At 42.6% G+C, this 24,460-nt stretch overlaps 2 protein-coding genes across 2 annotated transcripts in view; both read right to left on the reverse strand.

The window, feature by feature from the left end:
• Nucleotides 1-907: 907 nt before the first annotated feature.
• On the reverse strand, nucleotides 908-22,187 carry CPA2 (carboxypeptidase A2). Its single transcript, XM_059932507.1, is given in 14 exon segments — nucleotides 908-1,095; nucleotides 7,510-7,594; nucleotides 9,628-9,826; nucleotides 11,393-11,488; nucleotides 12,632-12,658; nucleotides 12,660-12,686; nucleotides 12,688-12,725; nucleotides 14,432-14,530; nucleotides 16,404-16,505; nucleotides 18,257-18,319; nucleotides 18,957-19,055; nucleotides 19,764-19,845; nucleotides 22,122-22,156; nucleotides 22,158-22,187. Coding segments are annotated over 14 exon segments (1,170 nt in total).
• A 1,107-nt stretch (nucleotides 22,188-23,294) lies between these two features.
• The window catches only part of KLHDC10 (kelch domain containing 10), a 138,309-nt gene continuing 137,143 nt past the window's right edge, over nucleotides 23,295-24,460 (reverse strand). The window contains exon 12 of the transcript XR_009504988.1: nucleotides 23,295-23,635. The gene's annotated coding sequence lies outside the window, so the exon portion shown is untranslated. The remainder of the gene's footprint in view (nucleotides 23,636-24,460) is intronic.

Consider the following 24,460-nt stretch of genomic DNA (forward strand, 5'->3'; position numbering starts at 1 on the left):
TGCTCAGTGTAATGAGTACAGCTCATTAATCAAAGATATAATGCTCCTATATCAGGATTAGAAAAAGGAATAATCAGGGGCTTCCCTGGCGGCTCAGTAGTTAAGAAGCCACCTGCCAATGCAGGGGACACGGGTTCGAGCCCTGGTCCGGGAAGATCTCACATGCCGCGGAGCAATTAAGTCTGTGCGTCACAACTATTGATGCTGTGCTCTAGAGCCCATGAGCCACAACTACTGAAGCCTGCACGCCTAGAGCCAGTGCTCTGCAACAAGAGAAGCCACCTCAATGAGAAGCCCATGCACCGCAATGAAGAGTAGCCCCCGCTCGCTGCAACTCGAGAAAGCCCACGCGCAGCAACGAAAACCCAATGTAGCCAAAAATAAATAAATTAATTAAATAAGTTTAAGGAAAAAAATTACATATCTTTAAAAAAAAAAAAAGAAAAGAAAAAGGAATAATCACAATGCAGGGGCTTCCCTGGTGGTGCAGTGGTTATGAAGCCGCCTGCCAATGCAGGGGACACAGGTTTGAGCCCTAGTCTGGGAAGATCCCACATGCTGCGGAGCAACTAAGCCCATGTGACACAACTACTGAGCCTGTGCTCTAGAGCCTGTGAGCCACAACTACTGAGCCCGCGTGCCACAACTACTGAAGCCCGTGAGCCTAGAGCCTGTGCTCCGCAACAAGAGAAGCCACTGCAATGAGAAGCCCGCGCACCACAACAAAGAGCAGCCCCCACTCACTGCAGCTAGAGAAAGCCTGCGCACAGCACTGAAGACCCAATGCAGCCAAAATAAATAAATAAATAATAAATAAATAAATTTATTTTAAAAAAAATAATAAATAATCATAACCCAACTTTGCTTCAAACCAAAGAGCTTTTAATGGTGTTTATTCCCAAGAGCCTTAATAGGAGTGGTCTCGCACATGCTCCATGACTGTCTTCAAGCCAAACCAGGTCTCTTTCACTGTGGGTAAGATCTGATTGGCCAGCAGGAGGAAGTCATATCGATCTGTGTCTCACAGTTCAAATTCAAATGAGTATTTGATTCCAGAGTCATAGGACCAGTCAGTGCTTCCTCCACTGGCTTGGTCTGAAGGGCAAATGAGAATAAAGTCTGGTTACGCTATTCCCACTGGCCTCTCACAGTTATGTAACCTCTATATTAAGTTCCACCACTATCAAAAATAAGTCAGGTCCCTATCTGCATGGACCTTGAGAACAGGCATAGCTTAGTAGAGGGCCATGCTTATGAAAAAATACAAGATTAATTTGAAAAGCAAAAGGTGTTACTCAAATGGACACTATACTTAGCCTTCCTTTGGTGTTCTTAGGAGCCTCTGGCTTCACCCACCCATTTGGAATCCTGCCTGCTCTCCTACTGGCATCTTCTACAGCTTAGGGAGGCTACACCACTTCCTTCTTCAGTTGGGTGCTAGGTGTAAACATTGTTTCCTCTGGTGGGAGAGAAGGGATTACAAATAGAGGAAAAGATTTGGTCCCTGCCCTCAGGGGACTTTCAGCATAAGGATGGAACAGGCTTTGTTCTGATAACAAATAACATGCCCAGCACCTATATGTGTGAGTAAAACCAACAGTGTGCACCTGTGTAATATGTGGCCACTGATGTGACAAATGATAAAGGAAGGTAGCATTAGCCTACAAAGACTTCTGGCAACCATGACTCAGAAGAGCTAAGCAATAGGTCGGGTCTGAGGCCCGTCCGAGGGAGGGCAGGTAGAGGTCAAATAGAGTCACCTAATCCCTAAGAACGGGGCCAAGCAAAGGGGAAGACCAGGGAGGTTATACCAGGGAAAAGTAGGACTAGTGGTTAATATTGGGAATTAACACTATGAACTCTTGTGTCTTGTGTCTTTGCCTTCACCCACAGCAGCCGTGGTAGCACCTGGTAAATAACAAACACCAAATGGCTGCTGACTTGAACTGAATTTTCCTGGGTACCAAAATTACTAACTTATACCTTTGGTGTGGTCACATGATACAGATGATCCCACTAAGAGGTCCACAGTGGACTGGCTTCAGATTGAATCCTGATTCTGCAAATCATTAGCTGGGTGACCTAAGACAGTCACTTATCTGAGTCCCAAATGCTTCTTCTGTCAAATAAGGATAATAATACTACTTACTTCACAGGGCAGTGAGAATTAAATGGGATAATATAATGTTTATGATTCGATCAATTGTTGAGTGTTTATTAAATGTGTTAGACATTATGCTAAATTGGTTTATTTAATCCTCACCTGTGTCACAAGTAGATATTAGTATTAGTCCCATTTTACAGATGAGGAAATCTCAGAGAGATTAAGTGAAGGAGATGGGATAATGTATGTAGAATAGGCATTCAGTAAATGTCAGTGGTGATTATAATCATCATTATCCATAAATGACTAAGATCCCATCAGAAAAGTTGGACCACATTAAGGATCAGAGGTATCTGGAGGAGAGTAGTTCACCAGGAAATGAACAAGCAACATTTATATAGTGCCTTCGAGTTAGTGAACTCTTTTATTCTACATTCTATCTTTAGAGCTTCTCGACAACCCATTTCATAGATGAAAAAACCAAGGCAACCTGGTTTGAGTGACCAGGCTTGAGTGACCTGCCCAAGGTTACTCAGTTCCAAAGTGATGGAACTATAACTCAAACCCAGACCTCTCTCCCCAAAGTCTGTGTTTTATCTCCCCCTGAGAAAGACTCAAGTAACAACTTCTGGACCAAACACCTGTTGTGATGCAGCTCCTTATAGCCCTTTCCAGATGAGAAACTGCCCAGAAAATGTCTCACCCACCACAGACGTTCAGCCATGTCTTGGGTGGAGCGAAGCAGGTATTCAGCCCAGAGCTGCATACCAATCGGGGGCAAGAGGCAAAAAGTACTTCATTGGGACTAGTTCTTAGAGGCAGTGCTTGTCCAAGCTGGAATGAGGCCAGAATCAAGGATAACAGAGTCAGCTCTGGACAGAGATGCAGCAAGAACTTGATTAACCATTAATGGTCACATTACAAAAGATCAGACAGCAAACCCTATACTTGTCTGACATTTGCTTATTGGAAGTATCTTCAACATCTGTGACTTTACCAAAAAAAACATACTAAATGTAGGCCTTTCAAGGTCTCCAGTACTTGTAAATACCTCAGAAAAGGAAGGCGGAAAACTAGATTCCTTGTAATAAAATGGCTGAGACCCCATGTATGTGTCTCAGGGGCAAATGATGCCATTCTGCTGACATTCTGAACTCCAGCCTCCACTCAGAGGCGGCCAACCAGAGAAAACATGCATTCCTCAGCCTCAAGTGGCCATAATGGCCTTCTACCCCACTGCCACCACTCAGGGGGCCCTCCTCCCTGGAGGTTCCCCCACCAAAGGGTAGGACAATCCCACATGGAACACAGTTAAAAAGGTCTGGGCAACTGTAAGAAGATCAGTCTTCCCAGAGAATAGCCTAAAAAATATGTAGATAGAGCTCCAAAGCTGTTCATTACATTTGACTTCGGAATCGCCTAAAAGAAAAAGAAGTTTGTGCCAATATGTTCATAGTAGCACTATTTAGCAAAAAGTTGAAACAATCCAAAGGCCCAATAACTGGGATATGGCAGTATAATTGAATAACAAATACCTAGAGTGGAAATAACATAAAACTATGTAGGAAATGTACAATGGAATACTACTCAGCCATAAAAAAGAATGAAATAATGCAATTTGCAGCAACATGGATGGACCTAGAGATTATCATACCAAATGAAGTCAGAAAGAGAAAGATATACCATATGATAGCACTTGTATGTGGAATCTAAAATATGACACAAATGAACTTATCTGTGAAACAGAAACACACTCACAGACATAGAGAACAGACTTGTGGTTGCCAAGGGGGATGGGAGAGGGATGGATTGGGAGTTTGGGATCAGCAGATGCAAACTATTATATAGAGAATGGATAAACAACAAGGTACTACTGTATAGCACAGGGAACTATATTCAATATCCTGTGATAAACCATAATGGAAAAGAATATGAAAAAGAATATATATATGTATAACTGAATCACTTTGTTATACAGTAGAAGTTAATACAACATTGTAAATCAATTATATTTCAAAAAAATAAATTTTTTAAAGAACTATATGGGAAATGATGTTAAATGAAAAAAAGCTGAACACAGACATTGATTACAACTAGATAAATATATTTGTGTTCAATGACAAAACATTAATGAAATTGAAACTGATAATAAAGTATGATCATTATTAGACTCTTTTTTCTATGAAGTTTTAAAAATACATCATAATAGCAAAAAAGAAAGAGAGAGAGAAAGAAAGAAAACCATAATCTGGAAAAAAAAAGAAAAAGAAACTTTCATGATCTGAAATATTACCAAATCAGTAGTCTTGGGATTTCCATTAAGTGTTCTAAATATGGTGAGTGAACTATTACTCCTCTGCTCTCCAAGACTCCCATTAAGAAAACCATGACTGGGACTTCCCTGGTGGCACAGTGGTTAGGAATCAGCCTGCCAACGCAGGGGACACAGGTTTTATCCCTGGTCCGGGAAGACCCCACATGCCGTGGAGCAACTAAGCCCACGCACCACAACTACTGAGCCCACGTGCCACAACTACTGAAGCCTGCGCGCCCTAGAGCCTGTGCTCCACAAGAGAAGCCTCCGCAATGAGAAGCCCGCGCACTGCAAGGAAGAGTAGCCCCCGCTCACTGCAACTAGAGAAAGCCCACGTGCGGCAACGAAGACCCAACGCAGCCAAACATAAAATAAATTTTTTTAAAAAATCAAGTATGCTTTAAAAAAAAGAAAAGAGGGCTTCCCTGGTGGCGCAGTGGTTGAGAATCTGCCTGCTAATGCAGGGAACACGGGTTCGAGCCCTGGTCTGGGAGGATCCCACGTGCCGCGGAGCGACTAAGCCCGTGAGCCACAATTACTGAGCCTGCGCGTCTGGAGCCTGTGCTCCGCAACAAGAAAGGCCGCGACAATGAGAGGCCCGCGCACCGCGATGAAGAGTGGCCCCCACTTGCCGCAACTGGAGAAAGCCCTCGCACAGAAACGAAGACCCAACACAGCCATAAATAAATAAATAAATAATAAAAAAAAAAAAGAAAGAAAAGAAAAGAAAAGAAAACCATGACTAACAAGTGTGCTCTCCCTCAGATTCCCACCATCACCCTCTTACAGATAGAGCTATGTCAGTGTCCCCAGCATGTCGGCACACTCTCCTCTTGTTCAAGCCTGATCTGCCCACCTCTGCTTATCCCTTTCTTGCCCCTCTTCTCCCCCTCTTTGGAACAGCACTGCCTTGGTCATTTCTTCTCTCTCCTATATCTTCCACCTCTCCCTCTCTATTGTTCCTTTTCCCACAATCAATAAACAAATCTCTTAGCTCAAAAACAAAACCCTCCATTCCTTTCTCTCCTCCCCTTCTCATCCATGCTCCTCTGAAGAGTAGTCTACTCACTCGGCCTCCCCTTCTCCCATCCCATGTACTCCTCCAGTTACCCTCACTCTTCTGAAACTGCTCTGGTTACGGTCACCATAAGCTAGTAATGAAAACCCAATGGTAAATGTTCTGTCCTTTTCACATTTGACCTTTTTGTGACCTTTTTGTCATTGTTAACCACTGCCTCCTTCCCAACAATTGCTCCTTCCCTGGTTTCTGAAACGCAAGGTTTTCGGCCTCTCTGCCCAGCCCTGCTGCCATGCCCTCCATCATTGCTAACCACTTCTGCTGCCCAACATCTTGCTCCCCTCCTCTGCCCAGGGCTTTTCCCACTTCAAATGACCTCCTTGCTCTCCTGTTCCAACCACCTTCTCTGTGTCAACTACCCTTAAATCTCTCTCTCTGCAGAATCCCAGGGGCATACAGCCCAAAGCCTACAGGACATCTCCACTTGAAAACACCACAATTATCTCAACCTCAGTATGTCCAGAGCTGAACTCATCTTTCCAACCCCACCCCTCCTTCACCTACCTGGATGTCTCCCTCAGTTAATGGCACCATTCAATGACCATCAGTGAGAAACTCTCCACTTCTGATAAATGACAAAAAACTTTTGATTTTACCTTGTAAATGTCTCCCTTCCATCCTCACTGGCACTGCTGTAGTGTGAGCCATCATCTCTCCTCTGAACTCTTCCTGCTCTTCTTGTGGGATGTTCCTACTTCTAGTCCATCATCACCACATCCTCCATGTTGCTGCTAATGTGTTTTATCTAAAACACAATGCCTCAGTGCGCTCGCTGCCCTGCTGATAACTCTCCAATGGCTTCCAGAATCCTTTGGGTTAAAACCTAAATTCTTTAATATGGCACACAAAAACCTGAACTCCCCCAACTCTTGTTACCACTTTCATTCCTTCTTGTAGTTCACAGAGCCCATCATGCAGTTTCACATGTCTGTGCCTTTGCATGTGCTAATGAGCCAGAATGTCCCATTCCTCTTCCTCTTCTCTAGCCTTCAAAACCCTGCCCTCTTCCTAGATGAAATTAAATCCCTCCAACTTTCTAATACTTTTGTACCATGTATAGCCTACTATTGCACATATCATACTAAAGTTTGTCTTCCCATTCATCTCCCATATTAAACAGTGAGTTCTCTGTGGGTTCATTATGTCTCCAATACTTGGAGACAGGTATATAATCATATACAATGATTAGCACATAGTATATGCTCAATAAAAGTGTGTTTTTAGGCACAGTGGGTGCCTACAAAAGTCATTTGTTTCCAAAGGATCCATGGGCATGGGAGCACTAGGGAACCCCTGGGCATTCAACTGTGGGGTCCTGAGTTTCTGGCTTTGTCCATAACAAAGTGAGGGGATTCCTTTGGAGGACTAATAATCTGCATGTGGGTGCATTAGGATTTCCAACAGCGCTGCAGTCATTTCTTGTTCTTATCTCGATTTACTATGGGAGAGAGGAGCATCGGGAAGTCTGACAGCAGGCTCCCAAGCTTTATACCTGCCATTGCTGTTACTCCTGACTTGTCCTCCTCTTTGTTTCCCCAAACTCTGCATGGACAAATGGCTGCAACAGAGTCTATCCACTGAAACCTCTGGGTCCTCTTAAGAGTTGCACCCGTTCTGTCCCCACATACAGTCCATGGGTTTACTTAGGGTGTGAGCCTCTCTTAGCCAAGAAATGGGTAATTAATAAAAGTGATAACTTAGGTCAGAGTCTTGATAAATGCCCATTTTCAGGCAAAGAAATTCCACATAATGAGAGTGAGCCGTTAAGGATCAGGACAAGCAGAGCAGAGAACACACAACTCAAATATTTAGGAAGTTCTTTGCTCTAAATACCACATAGTAAGTATCTCATGGAGGAGATCTAGCCTCGCCAAAGAAAACTGTGTAAGTTTGGGTTCCCTGCATTTTTAAGGCCTACCCATTTCATGTCAGAGCATTTAAAGGCTTTGACCCCAAATCACATGGTGCCTGCTATCTTAGTGGGTCATTTGTAAAAACACGTTAGATACTTACAGATGACTGAGCAGATAGGTCCCACTTTGTACTTGGTGCCGTGCAGGCTTGTCAGAGATTGGGCAGCCTTTTGGGCCACTTCATTCTAGAGTGAGAGAACCAAGGAAAGGTGGATAGATAGTGCTTGTCTCTTGGAAGAACAGATGCCCAGTTGCAGAACGTAGAATGGGACAGTCTGATGAACTGGACTCTGGTTAATTAAGCACAACACCCTTTTTGTTTCAACCATTTTCACTGGGAAGTAAGCACAAGTTCGCTTCTGTTGGCTCTGAAAATACAGCAGACCCTCGTTGTTTATTTCATCTTTCAGCTTTTTGCAATAAATACACCAGGGTCATTATTTTGCCACCAGCTCTCCTTGTTCAGGAGTGTGAATGGAAATAGGGTGGGAGTAAGGGGCTAAAGAGAATGTGTACTGACTCAAGGATGTATCCAGGAAGTTGGTTTTTTTTTTAAACTAGATCCCTACATTGGCTTATTTCCCTATGATTGTCTCTTTTTCCAAGAAGTAGAGCTCAGCAAAGTATTTTCCATTATTTGAGGGTTCCAATTTTGACTGATTGAGGCTTTACTGTCCTTGCTAGGGATAAATGTAAGGTCTTGAACTTGGGTCCAGGAAAACGACTGTACAATTACCAGATGGGGGAAACCTGGCTCAGCAGAATACTCACAGAGCCTGGGGGTTTCGGCTGTCAATGAGCCCAGCATGAGTCAACGGCACGACGCCACTGCCAAAAAACTAATGTGACCCTCAACTGCATAAGCTGGATGAGGGCAGTTATGGTCATGCTCTATGCTATGCTTGTTAACTCCACAACGTGAGTTTTACATTCACTTCTGGGAGCTGCCCTTGAAGAACACAGACAAATCAAAGCATATTCGTAAAATAGCAACCAGAAGGGTGAGGGAAGTTGGGAACATATTCTGAGTGCTTGAAGGGAAGGGGGTACTTAGCAAGGAAAAACCTAGGAGAAGCAGGTTACTAATCTTCAAGTAATTAATGAATTTGCCTCTCAAAGGGAAATAAACTTGCTCTCTGGAGCAAGATGATAAACCAGGGCTGGTATGTGAAAACCATAAGCAGAAGGCTTGAGCTCAAACAATCAAATCTGCCCCAACGTGGAAAAGGCTCCCTTGGAGGCAGGGAGCTATCCAATCATAGGCTGGATGACTATATGGTAGAGATTTAAGCACCAGGTTTAGGTAATGTAAGGTTATCTTACATTAGATAAGAGCTACTAACAGTACCTTTGACATTTCAACCCTGACATTCTCTCTCCCTTGATTCAACCTTTAGTGATAATATTCACCATCAAAACCCTGAAAACTGGCTTACAGGGGCTAAAATGCAACTGATGAGATGAAAGATACACCTGAATTTGAATAATCTATTCCATTTCTGCTAGCTGCTGACAACAATGTACTTGAAAGTAAACTGACCAAAAGGTCCCATCTCAGGACTTATCTCTAATATATGGGTTTCAAAAACCAAGCCTAAAAGCCATATTGGAAATATTTGCACATTCTCTTCAGCTGGGGTAGCACCTGCTCAATTATAAGCAGCCCCCTGAGATGTCACCATCTGACTTAAGGCTGCCACCAGTTTGCTCATTCCTGAAACAGGAAAGACGATGGAGGGTATCAAGTGATACCTTAGGGAAGTGTTTTATGCCCAGCATACACCAGTGCAGCATGATGACGAATCACAGAGCCAAAGACACCAGGAAGGTATAAGGCAAAGAGCTGGAGGCAGCACTGCTTAGCATAGAGCAACTGATTACAAATCCAAGAGCTTCAGGTCCAAATCCAAGTGATTATTTCTTAAGCAACAGAAAACACATCCTGGGAATTTATAGTCGAATCAGGCTCCTGCTCATCTAGATTAAGGCAACAATAATTTCATGAATTCTATTTCCCAAGGAAATTTAATTTAGGCAAGTCGTTCAAACCTTTGCCTGTGTCACAGTCTTCTCAGCGGTTGGACATATTATGTCTCATTCATCTTTGTAACCTGTCACTAGTATACCCCCATCTCAATACCTATCTTTATGACTGAAACTTATTTGTCCACACCATGGATGTTTGTGTCCAAGCTGAAATGAACTTTCAGAAACTTACCAGCTCATCAAATTTATGTGACTCGGCACATGTATACCCATAGGGGAACATCAGCAGCTGGGAATAGCTGTGGAAGGTAATGAAGGCCGTGACTTTGCCAGGACTCTTGATAAAGTCCACTATGGATTTCACTTCAACTTCAGAGTTGGCACTGGGTCCACGGTATGAGTCAGAGCAAGGGTTGTTGCTGGTTCCAGGTTGTGATGGGATGCAGAAGAAGCCAAGTGAGAACAGTGAGCTTTAAGGAGACAGTGTATGGAGGCAGTTACCTTGCATCACTTCAGTTCCTCCTCTGGAAATCAGAGCAAGATTGTCATTGTATTAGATTGAATTACTACCTAAAGACCCAGTCAGGAGACCTAACTCAAGAGATTCTGGACACATCTCTCTTCTTTAAAAACATGGCTCCTCTATATGGCAGAAAGAACTATCAAATTAAATCATCTCCTCTCTGTGGGAGTTGTTGGAAGAAAAACTAGATTTAATATTATAGATGGAATTCCTGCATTGGGTGGGAGTTGAGCAAGCTCATTTTCTGGGATTTCTTCCAATTCTTAGAGCCCAAGAGTAGAAGATTCTATGCGTCTGTACTTCTAAGTCACAAAGCCACAAATGCAAGGAACCTCTGATACCCTTTCTGTGGTGAGGAAGTCACAATTACTTTTGACAAAAAGGCTACCTTTGGCCTCATTTTATCAGCTACTGGAGTTACTCATGACCACTGAAGTGAGCCCACTGTGGCCTGGCCAGGGCTCTGAATGCTAGAGAAACTCTGAGGGGACAGGTAGAGGCTGGGACTCCCCAGAGTCTCTAAATGATACGGACAAAGTATATATACAACCTATCACCTCATTTGGAGATTATTTAATAAGAACAACATCCCAGGAAAACTTTTGACTTTGAATTGCTGGACATTGTTCAGTATTTTGGATCTGATGCTTTGATTTTTTTCTTTCCTACACTAAAAAAAAAAAGAATTTGTAAAAGCGATGAATGAAGTTGCCACTCATCCATATCCTGTCAGTGTATCCTTTCTTGGTTCAATGATTCTCATTAAGTCATCTGTCTTTCAAGTCTTTAGTGATTGCCTTCTATATGCCAGACACTATGCTAGGTGTTAGGAACACTGCAGTGGAAAAGACAGTTTCTAATGTTACTGCTATCATACCTAATGAGGAAAAACCAAACACATTTTAACTCTGTGATTAGAGAAACATAAGGGGTTTTAACTGGTGCCTGAAAGCAAAAAGGAGCCCCCCAACCAGCCTGGCACTGGACCCCGAAAAATTAGAGCTGTAAGTCAACAAAGGCAGAACAGGAAGCAAGTATTTTCTCCTTGAATCTATTTTGAAAATCAATTTCTTAATCTTATTCGTACTTCATTTTAGTTTTTTTTCTCTAAGCATCCATAGATGATGTAATGCTTCTCCTGTGACTAGATCCCAACCCCCTCTAGTGGTTGGTTCAGGGCTTCCTGAGGCTTCCCGCCACCACACAAAGTCTTGCTCTGGAAGCTCAGAAGCTGAGCCGGGATACAGCTTATGGGAAAACCAAGATGTGAGACAAAATATATTAAATGCTCCTCAGAGCTCAGTGACAGCACTGTGTGCCTGTGAAGGGAATTTAGTGAAGTGTTTTTCAAATAGGTTTTTAAATAGCTTCAATCCTGAATGGGCTTAGCAGGCTGACAGCACTGCAGAGCCATGCAAATAGCTATCTGGCCAGACAACATCTGACTATCCCTGGGGGAGAGTCCCCGTGCTCACCTCCAAAACCCACATCCCAGTTCCGGTTAGGATCAACACCAACACTGAGGCTTCCAGATACCTTGAACCAGGTCTTCCGCCACATACGATTCTTTAAAATCCAACGGAAAGAAAATACAGGGAAAAAAAAGATGGTCATTCAGTCCAATGAGAAGTTTCCTTTAGAATTCTGTTAATTTCTCTCAATCCCTCACGGGGAAAGCCCTTTTGGAATTGCACTCATTTTTCTTGCCCACAGACTTGACCAGTAGTCCTCACACAGGGTTCTGCTTGGAGCTTCTCGGCCGTCCCACCGAGGCGATAAGTAAATAAGCCCCCATCTCCTCCAATGAATACCTGCCAAACCATGTTCCGTAGAACCACAGTCCTCTCAAATGTCAACAATACAATAACAACAAAAAACAAAAATTAAAAAACAAAAAAATAGTGGGGAGAGCCCGAGGGTTCTGTGATAGAACATTTTGGAAAAATACAAGGTTAAACTGGCTAATTTACTTCAGAACTTCTAAAGTTTTTTTTTTAATGCTTTAATGTTTTTTATGAAGCTCCAAGAGAGGGATACAGTGGGCGGTATTTCCCAAACTTGACTGTGGAACCCTTTATTCATAGGGTATCTCATGAGACGAGTACTACTATTTCTACAAGTTCCTTCTGAACACGCGTTGAAAAATGCTATCGTAGTGTGCTCTCTCCAAAAATAAACTTGAAGCTCTGATTCATTTTGAATATATGTGGGGTCACAGTTGCCATAATGGTGTTCTATAATGAGATTTTTAAAGAAAAAAAAAACTGCATAACTCGTTTTTGTGATATAACAGAGGATTTCTTCTACAGATTGTAAGTAAAATGCCAGATGCGTTGTACTGCCTACCTAAATCCTACAGCAATCTAATTGTCAGCAGGTAACATCCGCCTCCTCTTTTCTATCAATCCTACCATCAAAACACAGGGATAATTGGAACAAATCTCCTAGGTGACTCACGGTGAACACTGAACTCTAATAGCCCAGCCTAACAGCTGAAATGAGCTCTGACCAAGGCAATATGGAAAGATATCGTGTGTTGGAAAATGAAATGATTGTAAACATCACTATATGCCTCAATTCAGGGCCACTGCTGAGAGATGAGGCATTCCGTTTAGGGTAAATCAAGAACAGAAAAATCACTTTTGTTTTGTTTTGAAGTTCCTACACATCTCCTTAAATTCTTGTTGAAGAGAAAAAGTCCAGGCTTCCTTTGGTTTGAGAGAACACATAGCCATCAGAGCAGCAGGAAGATATCCATCGTATCCAATCAAAGTGATGGATGGGTCATTTCCATAATCAGAGGCAATCTGAGCAGAGACAACAACATATATGTCAATCTCATACTCCCCTTTCACCAGGGAACAGAGGAGAGAATATTAAGGCAATGTGTTTTTTCCAAACATGAACTATCACTGCTGGTCAGTGAGAGTCTTCCAGCACTAAAGCCCAATCTCCTATTAATGTGTTTAATATGCCAGTGTCGATACTTTTATTTCCAATCAGAATAATTTACTTATATTAAATAAAAATCAGGTATCACTTATCCATTCTCTCTCAAAAGCAGAATTCTTCCAATTAATTTTAGTGAGGCATTTTGCAATGGTGGGCAACTGTGTTTGTGGCTCAGAGGGACCTATGAACCAAAGAAATCTTTTCAGTTTCCTTAATCACCACACAGGCTATACCTTCTCAAAAGTACTCACGACCAACATCAGATTACTTAATTATGCAGAGACTTCTCTAAAGACCCAGAGAACCAGTTAAATTCCATTTGGGGAATTACATTTCTACTTGTGATCAATTGCAGTAGAGTTGAAGTTTCTGCTGGATTAAAATTTATTCATTTCCTGTGCTCAGCCATCCTAAGGCATTATTATTCAACTGTTAAATATCCATTTCATAATACCCTAAAGGTAACTGCATTTTAATTGAGGGGAAAAATGTATCAGCCGGTTATGCACGTGGTTGCACATGCTTGAATGATCTGATGTAGATTGGTTTCCTTTGCTCATGAATTAACATTCTGATTTATAGCATGTCATTTTTGAATTACTTAAGAAATACCAGACTAGGTCACAGCCAGCACAGTGTCCTGACTCTAATTCCAATGAACATGTGGAAGAGAGATACCGCTACACCTTAACTTTAAGTCAGATTTGGAAATTTTTCAGAACCCAAAAACCCTCAACGAGTTCCACTTTGTATCTGTAGGTCAAAGTAAACGCTTTTGGCACCTGTTTATATTCTCTATCTGAGGTCCTTTTGTGATTTTATAGATCTCTAGTACATCGTGCCACAGCCCTAGGAGCTCCAGGCAGCAAAGCAATGTTCTCTAGTCTGTTCTTATGCTGAAATCTGACTCTTGGTGTCCTTACTTGCCACCCTCTTAATCTCTTTTAGCTCTCACTATCTTTTTTTTTTTTTAATTTATTTCATTTATTATTTTTGCCTGCATTGAGTCTTTGTTGCTGCGCATGGGCTTTCTCTAGTTGCGGCAAGCAGGGGCTACTCTTCGTTGCAGTGCACGGGCTTCTTATTGCAGTGGCTTCTCTTGTTGCAGAGCACGGGCTCTAGACACGTGGGCTTCAGCAGTTGTGGCACGCAGGCTCAGTAGTTGTGCCTCGCGGGCTCTAGAGCACACGCTCAGTAGTTGTGGCGCATGGGCTTAGTTGCTCCACAGCATGTGGGATCTTCCCAGACCAGGGATTGAACCCCTGTCCCTGAACTAGCAGGTGGATTCTTAACCACTGCGCCACCAAGGAAGCCCGTAGCTCTCACTATCTTTTAACAGAGCACGCAGTGGCCAGCAGGTTGGGGGAGTACGGAGGTACATGCCAGGGTGCTGGATGGGGCAATACCAAATTAGGTTTGAATGGGTCTGTTTCCTGACTGTGTGACAAGAGAAGGGATTGGGATGAGAGCGTCAGCCATAGGACCACAGGGATTGCTGTGAGGTTAGGTGGGGCCTGACCCCAGAAAGACAAAATAAATGGGGAATTTTGGGCAAAATGACCTTATTTGCAGTTCACAGTGCAGTAGCTTGTGTAACTCACTCACCGGCATGGATCCCAGCCTCTAGCCAGATAGCCAGCTTGTCTCCTCCCGTGCTGAACTGCAAAACAAGCATGGAAGTGTGAATGGCTCCACCACCACAGACCCCTTGTCTGTTCCTCTTTCTGTACTTGATGTGGTTGAGAAGGAGGAGGTGTAGACAGTGATGCTGTCAATTAACTTTGCATTTAACGTGGGGTTTTTTTGTCCCTTTCCTTTAATGTAAACTTAAATACAGGCTAACAAGAGGGGCATCATTTGATGTTTGTAAAAAATCATTGCAGATAATGTGATGACATGAAAATATGTTCATCATATGCCATAAATTTTAAAAAATAGATTGCCAAATAGTATGATACTATTTTTATTTCTTAAAAGGCTAGCTCATGTGTATGTATATATATGTACACACACAAACATAGGAGAAAAAGGGAAGGGGGAAAGAAAAGAGAGGAAAACATAGAAAGATGTACAACAAAATGTTAATAGCTATCAATCCCATAGTTGTGGAATTAGTGAAATAGGGATTTTTTCATTTTTTGTTTGTTTCTCTATTCTCCATTTTTTGCAATGATTGTGTTATTTTTGTAATAAAAATGCTTGTGATAACCTTTTGAGTCCTTCCTAAAAACAGGATGGTAGGCTCTGGAAGTCCTTTCCAGAGTTTAAATTTTATGATCTAAAGGACTCAGTTTTATTTGGAACAGTGGCTTTGCCAATTGAATCAGTAAATGGGGAGGAAAAGATTATTTTTGCACCATCAATTTCTATCTTCCTGCAGCATTCTAAACATCACAGATAAGGTAAATGAGAAATGTAAATCCCTGCTAAAAACTACTTTTCAAGCGTTTTGAGAGTTTTAAAGTGTTTCATGCTTTTTCCTCCAAAGAGCTCAAATAGGGAACTTTGGAAAACAAATAACATTCTCAACCACGAACCACCGAAACACCCGGGAGAAGGAAAGGCCAGGAAAATCCAAGGGGGAGGAGAATCTGGGGTTTCCTGACCCAACTGTAGGAGAAACAGGGAAAAGGAAATCAAAAGAAAAGAAGGTAGTAAATATGAGCAAATGTGCCACGGTGTCATAAAGTAGGCAAGCCACTCCTCCCAGGCCTGCTTTGGGAGAACCGCTCTGGGGAAATCGATCTGTCCCAGTGAGTCCGTTGGTTCTCAGCCATAACGTTTCCAAATTTAGCAGGGAGTCGTGACATTATCTTTTTTTTTTCCCCCCTTAACAAACTCTTTCTAGGAAATCTGGGGAAATACTTTTCACTCTTTTGCAAGGCAAGGTGAAAAAGCTTGAAATTATCAGCACTAACTGTTGTCAGCGCGTACAGGTTGAAGTAAAACCATAACCTTTTTCCGGCTAGCAACTAAAAAATGCCTGCGTTTCTGGGCATTTGCCTTTGCCGTTTGGTTGCCGATCATTCTGCACAAGAAGAACTCTTTTGGTTTTAAATGCGGCTTCAGCAAGTACCTGGAACTTTTATTTCTTTTTCTTTTTTTTTTTAAACTCTCGGTTTTAAAAAAAAAACAAAAACGAAAGAAACGAGTAAAAGAAAAACAAGGCACAGCACGGCTACCTTGATTAATTACAGAATACCTCCCCCTTTCCCCGCTCACCCAGGGGCCCGCACCACCTCCCCCTTCCTCTGTTCCTATTGGTGCATACGCCTGTTTCCCTGAGAGCAAATCTATCAAGAGGAGAACATTAATTCACTCCTGCAGACCTGCGTCAGCTCGCGCAATAAAAAGAAAAAGAAAGGGGGGTGGGGGAAGCAGGGAGGTGGATAGTCAAAACCAGCAAGGACTGGTTAGGAGGAGAGGGAAAAAAAAGGAACAGCTCTGCAGGCAGAGCCTGGACTGACGGCCCGCCTGGGAAGAGCGAGGTTCTAGAAGCATCGAGAGGAAAAATCACCACTGCACCTGTGTACCTTGAGCACGTTCATGGGCCGGTTTTTGAAAGAATAGCCAATGTCCACTTTGCTCACTAGACCAGGGTGCTCAGCAACGAGGTTATCCATTTCTCAGGAAATCTGAAATGTTTAAGATGAAGAAATAGACATTTGCGAATGAATAATCTGGTGCATCCATCAGTGACTTTTCTCTCTCCTCCATTTCCATCCCCTCAGGGAATGGAGAGGACCACACGGCAGATGCTGTGGGACTGGGGACGCTGGAATCAAAGCTAAGAGATGATGAGTCACTGGGCATCCGCAGGGGCTGGGAAAAGGGAAGCCATTTTGTGGTAGCGGAGCCGGCTCTTTCCAGTTTTGTGCTTCAAACAAAATGGCACTGCTCTGGTTTGCCTGTGGCTTGCCTCAAGCCAGCTGTGAGGTGGAACTTGCCCAGCCAGAAAGCATCTTCCCCTCACTAGCAGAGGAACACAAATGGTAGTGGCACCAAAAAAAAAGAAAAAGGTGGATTTAGAAGCAGGCGCTGCAAAACGCAGCCGGGCTGGTTCAGACCGGGGCATCGGGGTGCCTGCCTCAGAGGCACTTCTGCCACAAGCCACTTAGGCTCCTATTTGCAGGGCTGATTGCAATCCTGCACAGCTGGGGCACCCAAACTGTGTCCATGACTGGGATTGAGACATGCCTGGGCGTGTCTGGAGAGTGATCGGCATGAAAACGGCTCCTCCAGCTGTTGCCAGCATTTGGTCTCGTAGGACAGCAATTTGTGAGGCCAGGCAAAGGAGGGAGCGCATCCTGTTTCGGCCACTCCCTTTTCTCACTCACTCTCTGTACTGGTCCACAGTCCCTACTCTGAAACCCTTTAGGGGCCATACATATTTCAAATTAAGATTTGTGTGTGTCTGTGTGTGTGTCTGTGTATGCAATTTAAAAAAGGTAGAAAGATACATTTTACACATGTGGCAGTGCTCCATACTCAAGCACATTAATATTTCTGGCAGTAAAATAAGTGAGTAGCAAGTCAGTTCAGGTCAGATTTTGCCCCTAAATGAGTTTAGGTCGGGTCAGGGTTTGCCACCAAATAAATGCAGGGGGAAAATTGTTTTGTAAGTTCTCTGCATTTTAGAATTGCTTATTTAGGGAATCAGCACCTACCAGATAATCTCCTCTCTGGCTCTTTCCTGCTCCTCCACCTCTCCCCTTAACCCCCAAACCCCATCTCCTCATCCCCTCCCCCACCCTCCCAAATCAGTTAGTGCAAGCAGACACCTGTGCCCCCCAAGAAAAGCTATGTGTCACAAAGAGGCAGATGTAGCACTGTCCAGGCGATCCAGGTGAAGGAAGGGGGCATTCTTCACACCAACAAAACTCAGGAAAGATAGCAGAGAGACTGCACAAGACTTTGCTGCCATGAGGTCTAGGAGAATTTGGCAGGTTGAGAGACTCCACCGTCGGCTGGAAGTCAGTGGTATCAAGTGTCCCCTGATTCCATCATCAGTGGCAGCCATGAAGCACAGCTCTCAGATGGCTTGTGGGTGGCACAGGTCAGAAATCAGCCAGGGGACCTTGAGGGGAGAGTATGAGCATTAGCGGCTGTCTTGTGCTCACTTAAGCCACTCCTGGACACGTCTAAATAATGCAGTGGCTGCTGGGATGGGCAGGTGGGCTTCAGGTCCTAACTTAAGGCAGTGACACTGATACTGGCTGTGAAATCCTAGGGAAATTTGGAGAAGTTAGGAAATAATATGAGAATAATTTCCATTAAATCACCAAGTGGAAGTATAGGCCTTGTTATCAGAGGAAAGCATGGCCCATTTCTCTGATGTTCATTTTGAAACACCTACCTCTTCCAAGGTATAGATAAGCCTCAAAGTTGAAGTTACCATTCTGTTCTCTTCCCTAAGGAACATTTCTTCATTCTCCGTGTCCAAGAGAACCTAAATCAGTCACACCTATGATTAGTTTATAGCAATGCATTTGAATCTACAGTTGTGAGGGAAGTGGTGACATTCAGGTCCCCAGTCCCAAGCATTCTTCTTTCTGTCCTATAGGCTTTGGGGTCATGCCTTTCCCTTATTCTGGCAGCACCCTGAAAGGGGATGGGGCATTAATGGGACTTCGGGCCAGACAGATGCTGCAAATATAGGATGACAGTCCTGTGGTTGTGTTATGGCTCATTCTCCCTTTCTGGGAACCCAGGGTCAGAGGTAACCTCCAATTAAAAACTAAATGAGTAACAACTTACATTTGCCTACTTTGACTCACACTCTTCAGTTTGCCCTTTGTATTTCATGCCAGAGACTCTTTTTTGCCCTTTCCATTACATTTTTTATTACCATATCCCACATGTACCAAATGCAAAAAAAAAGAGGGATAGAACCTTCCTACCCACTGCAGGGGTAGTCCAGACTTCAGGAAGGCCCTAGTGGTACCCACAGGTTCCTTCCCTGGCAGAGGGTACACAAAGATAAAAGAGGGTGGACCTTCATTTCATATGGACCAGCAAGCCTCTGGAAGAGTGGGCTGTGGGATAATTACTTGAACATCTTCAATCACAATGGGATAAGCAATTACCTCGGACTTTAAGGAAACTTCGATTGCCTGGATGCTGACAAAGGGAACTCGGACATGGATTGTCTCTCCTGGGATGGTGGGTGATTTCCAGAAATCAAGCTGAAAGGGATAAAAGGCCAAAGCAATGACTGGGTCATTCCAGGGAAATGGACAGCTCAGCGTGAATAGATTTCAAGAAATCAATTCGTTATCTATTTTACCTCAAGCCTCCAAGACTAGAATCATTGTGGAATCGCTATGATGTTGCAAGAAGTGTTTTTAAATGTCCAAGCATCAGCATATGTGTTATATGGTTTTCCCCCCATATGGTTAAATATTAAAACTGGAAGAAGGTAAAGATTATTTAAAACTATGGCAGTTTTTTTTAACAGTTGACATTCAAGTGACCCAATTCATTTCATAACAGAATATTAATACTATAAATTATTTAGGAGGGAAATAATGCATTAAAGGTGCTCAATAATTTTTCAAAATAACTTTCACATTTGATTTCTCTTTTCATTCTTATAAAACATCTGTGAGATAGAAGAATGGTATATTTATCCTCATTATACTGAATGGGAGAGAAGTCAGTATGACATTGGGCAAGTCACCTACCTTCTCTGAGATGCAGAAGGTAGATGACTTGCCCAATGTCATACAGTTGGGACTAGAGCCCAGGTGTTCTGGATCCCAGCTCCATGAGTTAGCATTCCATACTTCTCATCAGAGAAGACAAGATACAATCCAAAGTAAGAGATCTTAGTCATCGTGTCTAACTGTGGAGTATTCACTCTGGGAAACAGAAGCCCCCTCCAGGACAGACACCTGAAGATGTTCTTCATCCTCCAATTCCACCAGAGTTTTTATTTGTTCTTCATTCCTTGGTCTGATCTCAAGAACTTGGTCTCTAAAAAATATTAACCACAGACATGACCTTAAAAACAAAACCTCGACACTGTTTCCTGTTGCTTTCTGCTCCTGTTAGTCTCCGCATATAAGAGGTTAATGCAGCAGTCAGTAATCTCTTTGACAATCAAGAAATTAATAAATCGTATACTGACCCACATCCCCAGAATGAGGAGTTGATAGAATGGCTTTTCTTCCCCCAAGGAAATGTTATCTAAATAATAATTAAGAGCTGTACCTAATCCTAGCAGGAACTTTGCCAATAAAGTTACCTTTCCTTTAGCTAATGATTATTTATCAAGTAACACCTGCTGCTCATAAAGCATCAGCTTTTAAAACTTGTCTGTTCCTGTTTTTCAGAAATAAGTTTTAAAAAGGTAGAATAATTAATTTGGTGCTTATAAGTGCTCAAAAGAGGAATCAAATTTACATCTGGGTAGACCTAGGGTGTTTTTGTTGTTAACTGAAATGTATCAGAGTTCCATCTCCAAACCCCATTCATGTGACCCAAACTTGGGGTATTGTTAGGGACAATTGAAACCCAGACAAATCATGGTGTGTGTGTATGTGTGTCTCTCTCTCTACACACACACACACACACACACACACACACACACACAATGAGTAATGAAGGATATCAAGGACTCCTTGGCAGCAAAGAGAAGTTGCAAAACAAGCAAACAAATATCCTTAAAAAAAAGTTCAGTAGTAGAGCTGGATTTCTTATAGCCCTTCCTTGACAAAGGATTTTCCTCTCTCCCTTTCTCTGAGTAGGCTGACTTCCTGAGTCACCGCCCTGCCCATTTATGCAGTGGGGAAGGGATTGGTACAAAGAGCCATAATAAGGGACCAGAACCCAGACCCTCTGAAATCAAGTATCATCCAATTTCCAGTGAACTCCAGTGGAATACATAAGTGATAGAATGTGAGCTCTTCAAGTCTCTTCTGCCTCCCAGTATCCACTGGCCATAGATGGTCTGAAAAATCTTCCATTCGAGTCTCATTCCTTTTGGTTAATGTATAGACTCCCAAGAGTCCTCCTTTAAAATGGGAAGGCACTGGGAAAAGTAATACATTGGGCTAATATTTCCTGGTGTGTGTTCTAAGGAATAATAGCCCTTTGCGTTGTTCAGCATAAATAAATAAATAAATAAATAAAGGTGGGGAGGAGTTTGAGGATCAAAAAAAAAAAAAAAAAAAAAAGGATAGCTGCAGCAACCTAGATCCCCTCTTATAGATTTACAATACACACTAATTTAGTAAAAGTTCCTAGAAATTCTATAGTTTGTTTAACCCTCTGATTCCCAAATTTATTTGATCACCCACTTTTTTGGGCCAAATTTATTTGGCCACTTCATTAGTTCCCTGGAACACTCTTCAAGAAATGCTGTCTAGGGCTTCCCTGGTGGCGCAGTGGTTGAGAATCTGCCTGCCAATGCAGGGGACACGGGTTCGAGCCCTGGTCTGGGAAGATCCCACATGCCACGGAGCGACTAGGCCCGTGAGCCACAACTACTGAGCCTGCGCGTCTGGAGCCCGTGCTCCGCAACAAGAGAGGCCGCGATAGTGAGAGGCCCGCGCACCGCGATGAAGAATGGCACCCGCTTGCCGCAACTGGAGAAAGCCCTCGCACAGAAACGAAGACCCAACACAGCTAAAAATAAATAAATAAATAAATAAATTTATAAAAAAAAAAAAAAAAAAAAAAAAAGAAATGCTGTCTAAAGCTCTTTATAGAATCTTGAAACCAAAGTACTTTGGAGCAAAGATGGATCCTACAAAGCCATGAGAGTTGGATTTGGGCTGAAGTCTGCAGCTCTGGTCCTCCCACTTCATGAGGTCCCACTGCCTAGACACTAGATCTGAAGATGGGAGGACTTAAGGTGACATGGAGGATGAAATCCGGAAAGGTAGGGAGGAGGATGCGAGAGTAACCCAGCACTTACTGAGATGACACAGAGACAAATGACCAAACAGCTTTATTTTCACTGATGTCTGTCATCCCCACATTCTGATCATCAGAGGGGAAAAAGATTAAGGACAGAGAGAAATAGGGTGCATGTGTTCTGTTTTCACTTTTGTTTTTTTTTTTCCTTTAAATTCATTCATCTCTTTTTTTATCACTCATTCCTATTATTTCCACTACCCCCTCTCTCCAAATCTAAAAGAACTCTGAAAATGCTGAACGCTTACACTCATTGTTCTGCAACAATCCAGTGAGATACTCTGTGAATCAGGTAAGCAAAATTCAAATAGGCATCAGAAAGCATAACTTACCCCACAAATGTTTCTCGACAGTAGATATGCCCCCAAAAGGGCACCAGAAAACAGGATCAATCGCATAGTCAAGGATCTTCCAAGAGTCCAGAATTTGGTGTCACTCCTGAACTTTATTTCTAGGGACCACGGCTGAGGCTGACCTGTTGGCAGTCTAAGAACTCAAGTAAATTCCCACATGGTAAAATTCCCACCTGCATGTCAAATTCTCAAGACTGTAGACACCCACCTGTGTGATATCACCAATCCATACATTTTACATTCTTTCAATGAGATAACAAACTTTGATGGAAAGAAAACAAAATTGCTAGAGCATACCAAGGGCAAATCATGCCTTTATGATTTAGAACATAAAGTGCCACTAACTCTGACCAGTGATAGAAGCCAGATTGATAGACCTAGAGGTTAAAGTCTTTTCTGGGTCTCTGACAGAAAAGGGGCACAGCATTTATAGTAATTACTCAGGCATCCTGTCTATCACATTCCATTAGTTGGCTCATTTGTTTATTTTTATAATGTTTACCCTGAAACACTGCAATCACTTAGTCCATATCTGCTGAATCTCCCTGTAGATATGGCCTGTTCCAGTCTTCACACTATACTAAAACAAAACAGAAGGCCTTTTAATATTCAATTTTGAACTGTTTCTAAAGTGATCCATCTGCATTTGTAGCAAATTGATGTCCCTGTTTCTGTGCTTTTTCCCAAAATGAAAATGTCTTTCTAATTATGACAATGAAATTGCTTGTTACAGAAAGTTGGGATTAAAAGGAAGTGTTTTATTTAATCACCAATAATTCCTCCACCCAAAGAAAACCATTTGGAGTATATCTTTCCAAACTTCTTTCCATGTTTTAGAGCTTTTTCTTAAACAAAGATTAGACCATAACATATATTCTGATTTTTAAACAAAGGATTTTTTTAAACAAAGGCAACCTTTCGTTGTCTATAAACATACATCTACATTGATCTGACTTTGTTCTTCATTGCAAAAGGAGAAGATACACCATTTTATTTTTAGGATTCATATTTTATTATATTTTAGTCTTCACACACATTATATTCAGCCTAGCAAGTATCAACCAACAGACACAAGGAAATTTTCATCTGTCCTCTTGTAACTGAAAGTGGGGTCCAGCTGCTCGCTGCTCAAAAGCCAATAAAGAGGCCAGGTTTGTGGAAAGGAAAGTTTGCTTTATTTTGGATGCCTACAACTGTTGGGGGAGTGGGGGAAGGGCAGACATCTGTCCAAAGGCCTACTCCAACAATCAGGGGGCAAGAGCTTTTATAGGCAGAGGGAGGGGGCTGCATGCAGAAACAGCACAGTCAGCTCTGACCGTCATCTTGAAATCGGTCATGAGGTGGTCTGACCAGCATCATCTTGATTGTTTCAAGTACAGTTAGTCTTCAGTTCCAGGGTCTGTTTGTTCCCATTTCCTTGAGGCCAATTCTTGGAATCATGGCAGCTTATGTCATGGCTACAGTCTGGTCATCATGTAGTTAACTTCTTCCACCTGGCGGGGGTTTCAGTATCTATAAGACAGCTCACAGGATACGGCTCAGAATATTACCTATAGCCCTTGAGGAAGAACTAAAGGTCCTTGACTATGCTTAATGACTAAACTATTATTATTTGGTCTCCTTTGACTATTTTCCTTTGTTTCTGCATGTTCTCACTTCTCTGATTAAACTTATTTTTTGGCTACAGTTTTTCCACAGACAAAAGGCAGGCAGAGGACCTGGGGGACAAAGACCAAAGAGTCCTGCTCTGTTTCACTCGGTGTGTCAAATTCTTTATCTGCACACGCTCTAAATCCCTGGGTTAGAATTTTCAAGTACCTACTTTAAGGGTGTTTCTGGTTTTTTCATTCTCTTGGGTGTTGGGGAGAAGAAAGAAACCAAGAGGCAGAGACCATAATTCATCCTCATGTCCCCAGCACCTATCAAGTAGACAGTAGTCATATGAATTGAAATTAACGTAGTTCTGGAGAGGGCCTGCTCACAGCGATGAAGACCCAATGCAGCCAAAAATAAATAAATAAAATAAATTAATTAAAAAAAGAAAGAAAGAAAGAAATTAATGTACTTGCAGAATCAGTAAAGCCTCGGAAGGTTTCTGAGTTGGTAAGTGACTGCAGTCTTGAGAATGGTGAATCATGCACGATGGTTGCAGGGCAGAGATGCTTTAAGCAGGAAGCCAAGCAAGGAGCTTCCTGGAGAAATCCAGATTTTTAAACGATGCATCTGGGCTGGGTGGTGGCTGAGGGAATACATGAGAAGGGCTCAAAGAGGCATTTCAGTGGAAGGATCAGAGTCCCTTGTGAGTGACTGGTGCCTGA

The sequence above is a fragment of the Balaenoptera ricei genome, chromosome 9 (assembly GCF_028023285.1).
Source record: "Balaenoptera ricei isolate mBalRic1 chromosome 9, mBalRic1.hap2, whole genome shotgun sequence".
Lineage (NCBI taxonomy): Eukaryota > Metazoa > Chordata > Mammalia > Artiodactyla > Balaenopteridae > Balaenoptera > Balaenoptera ricei.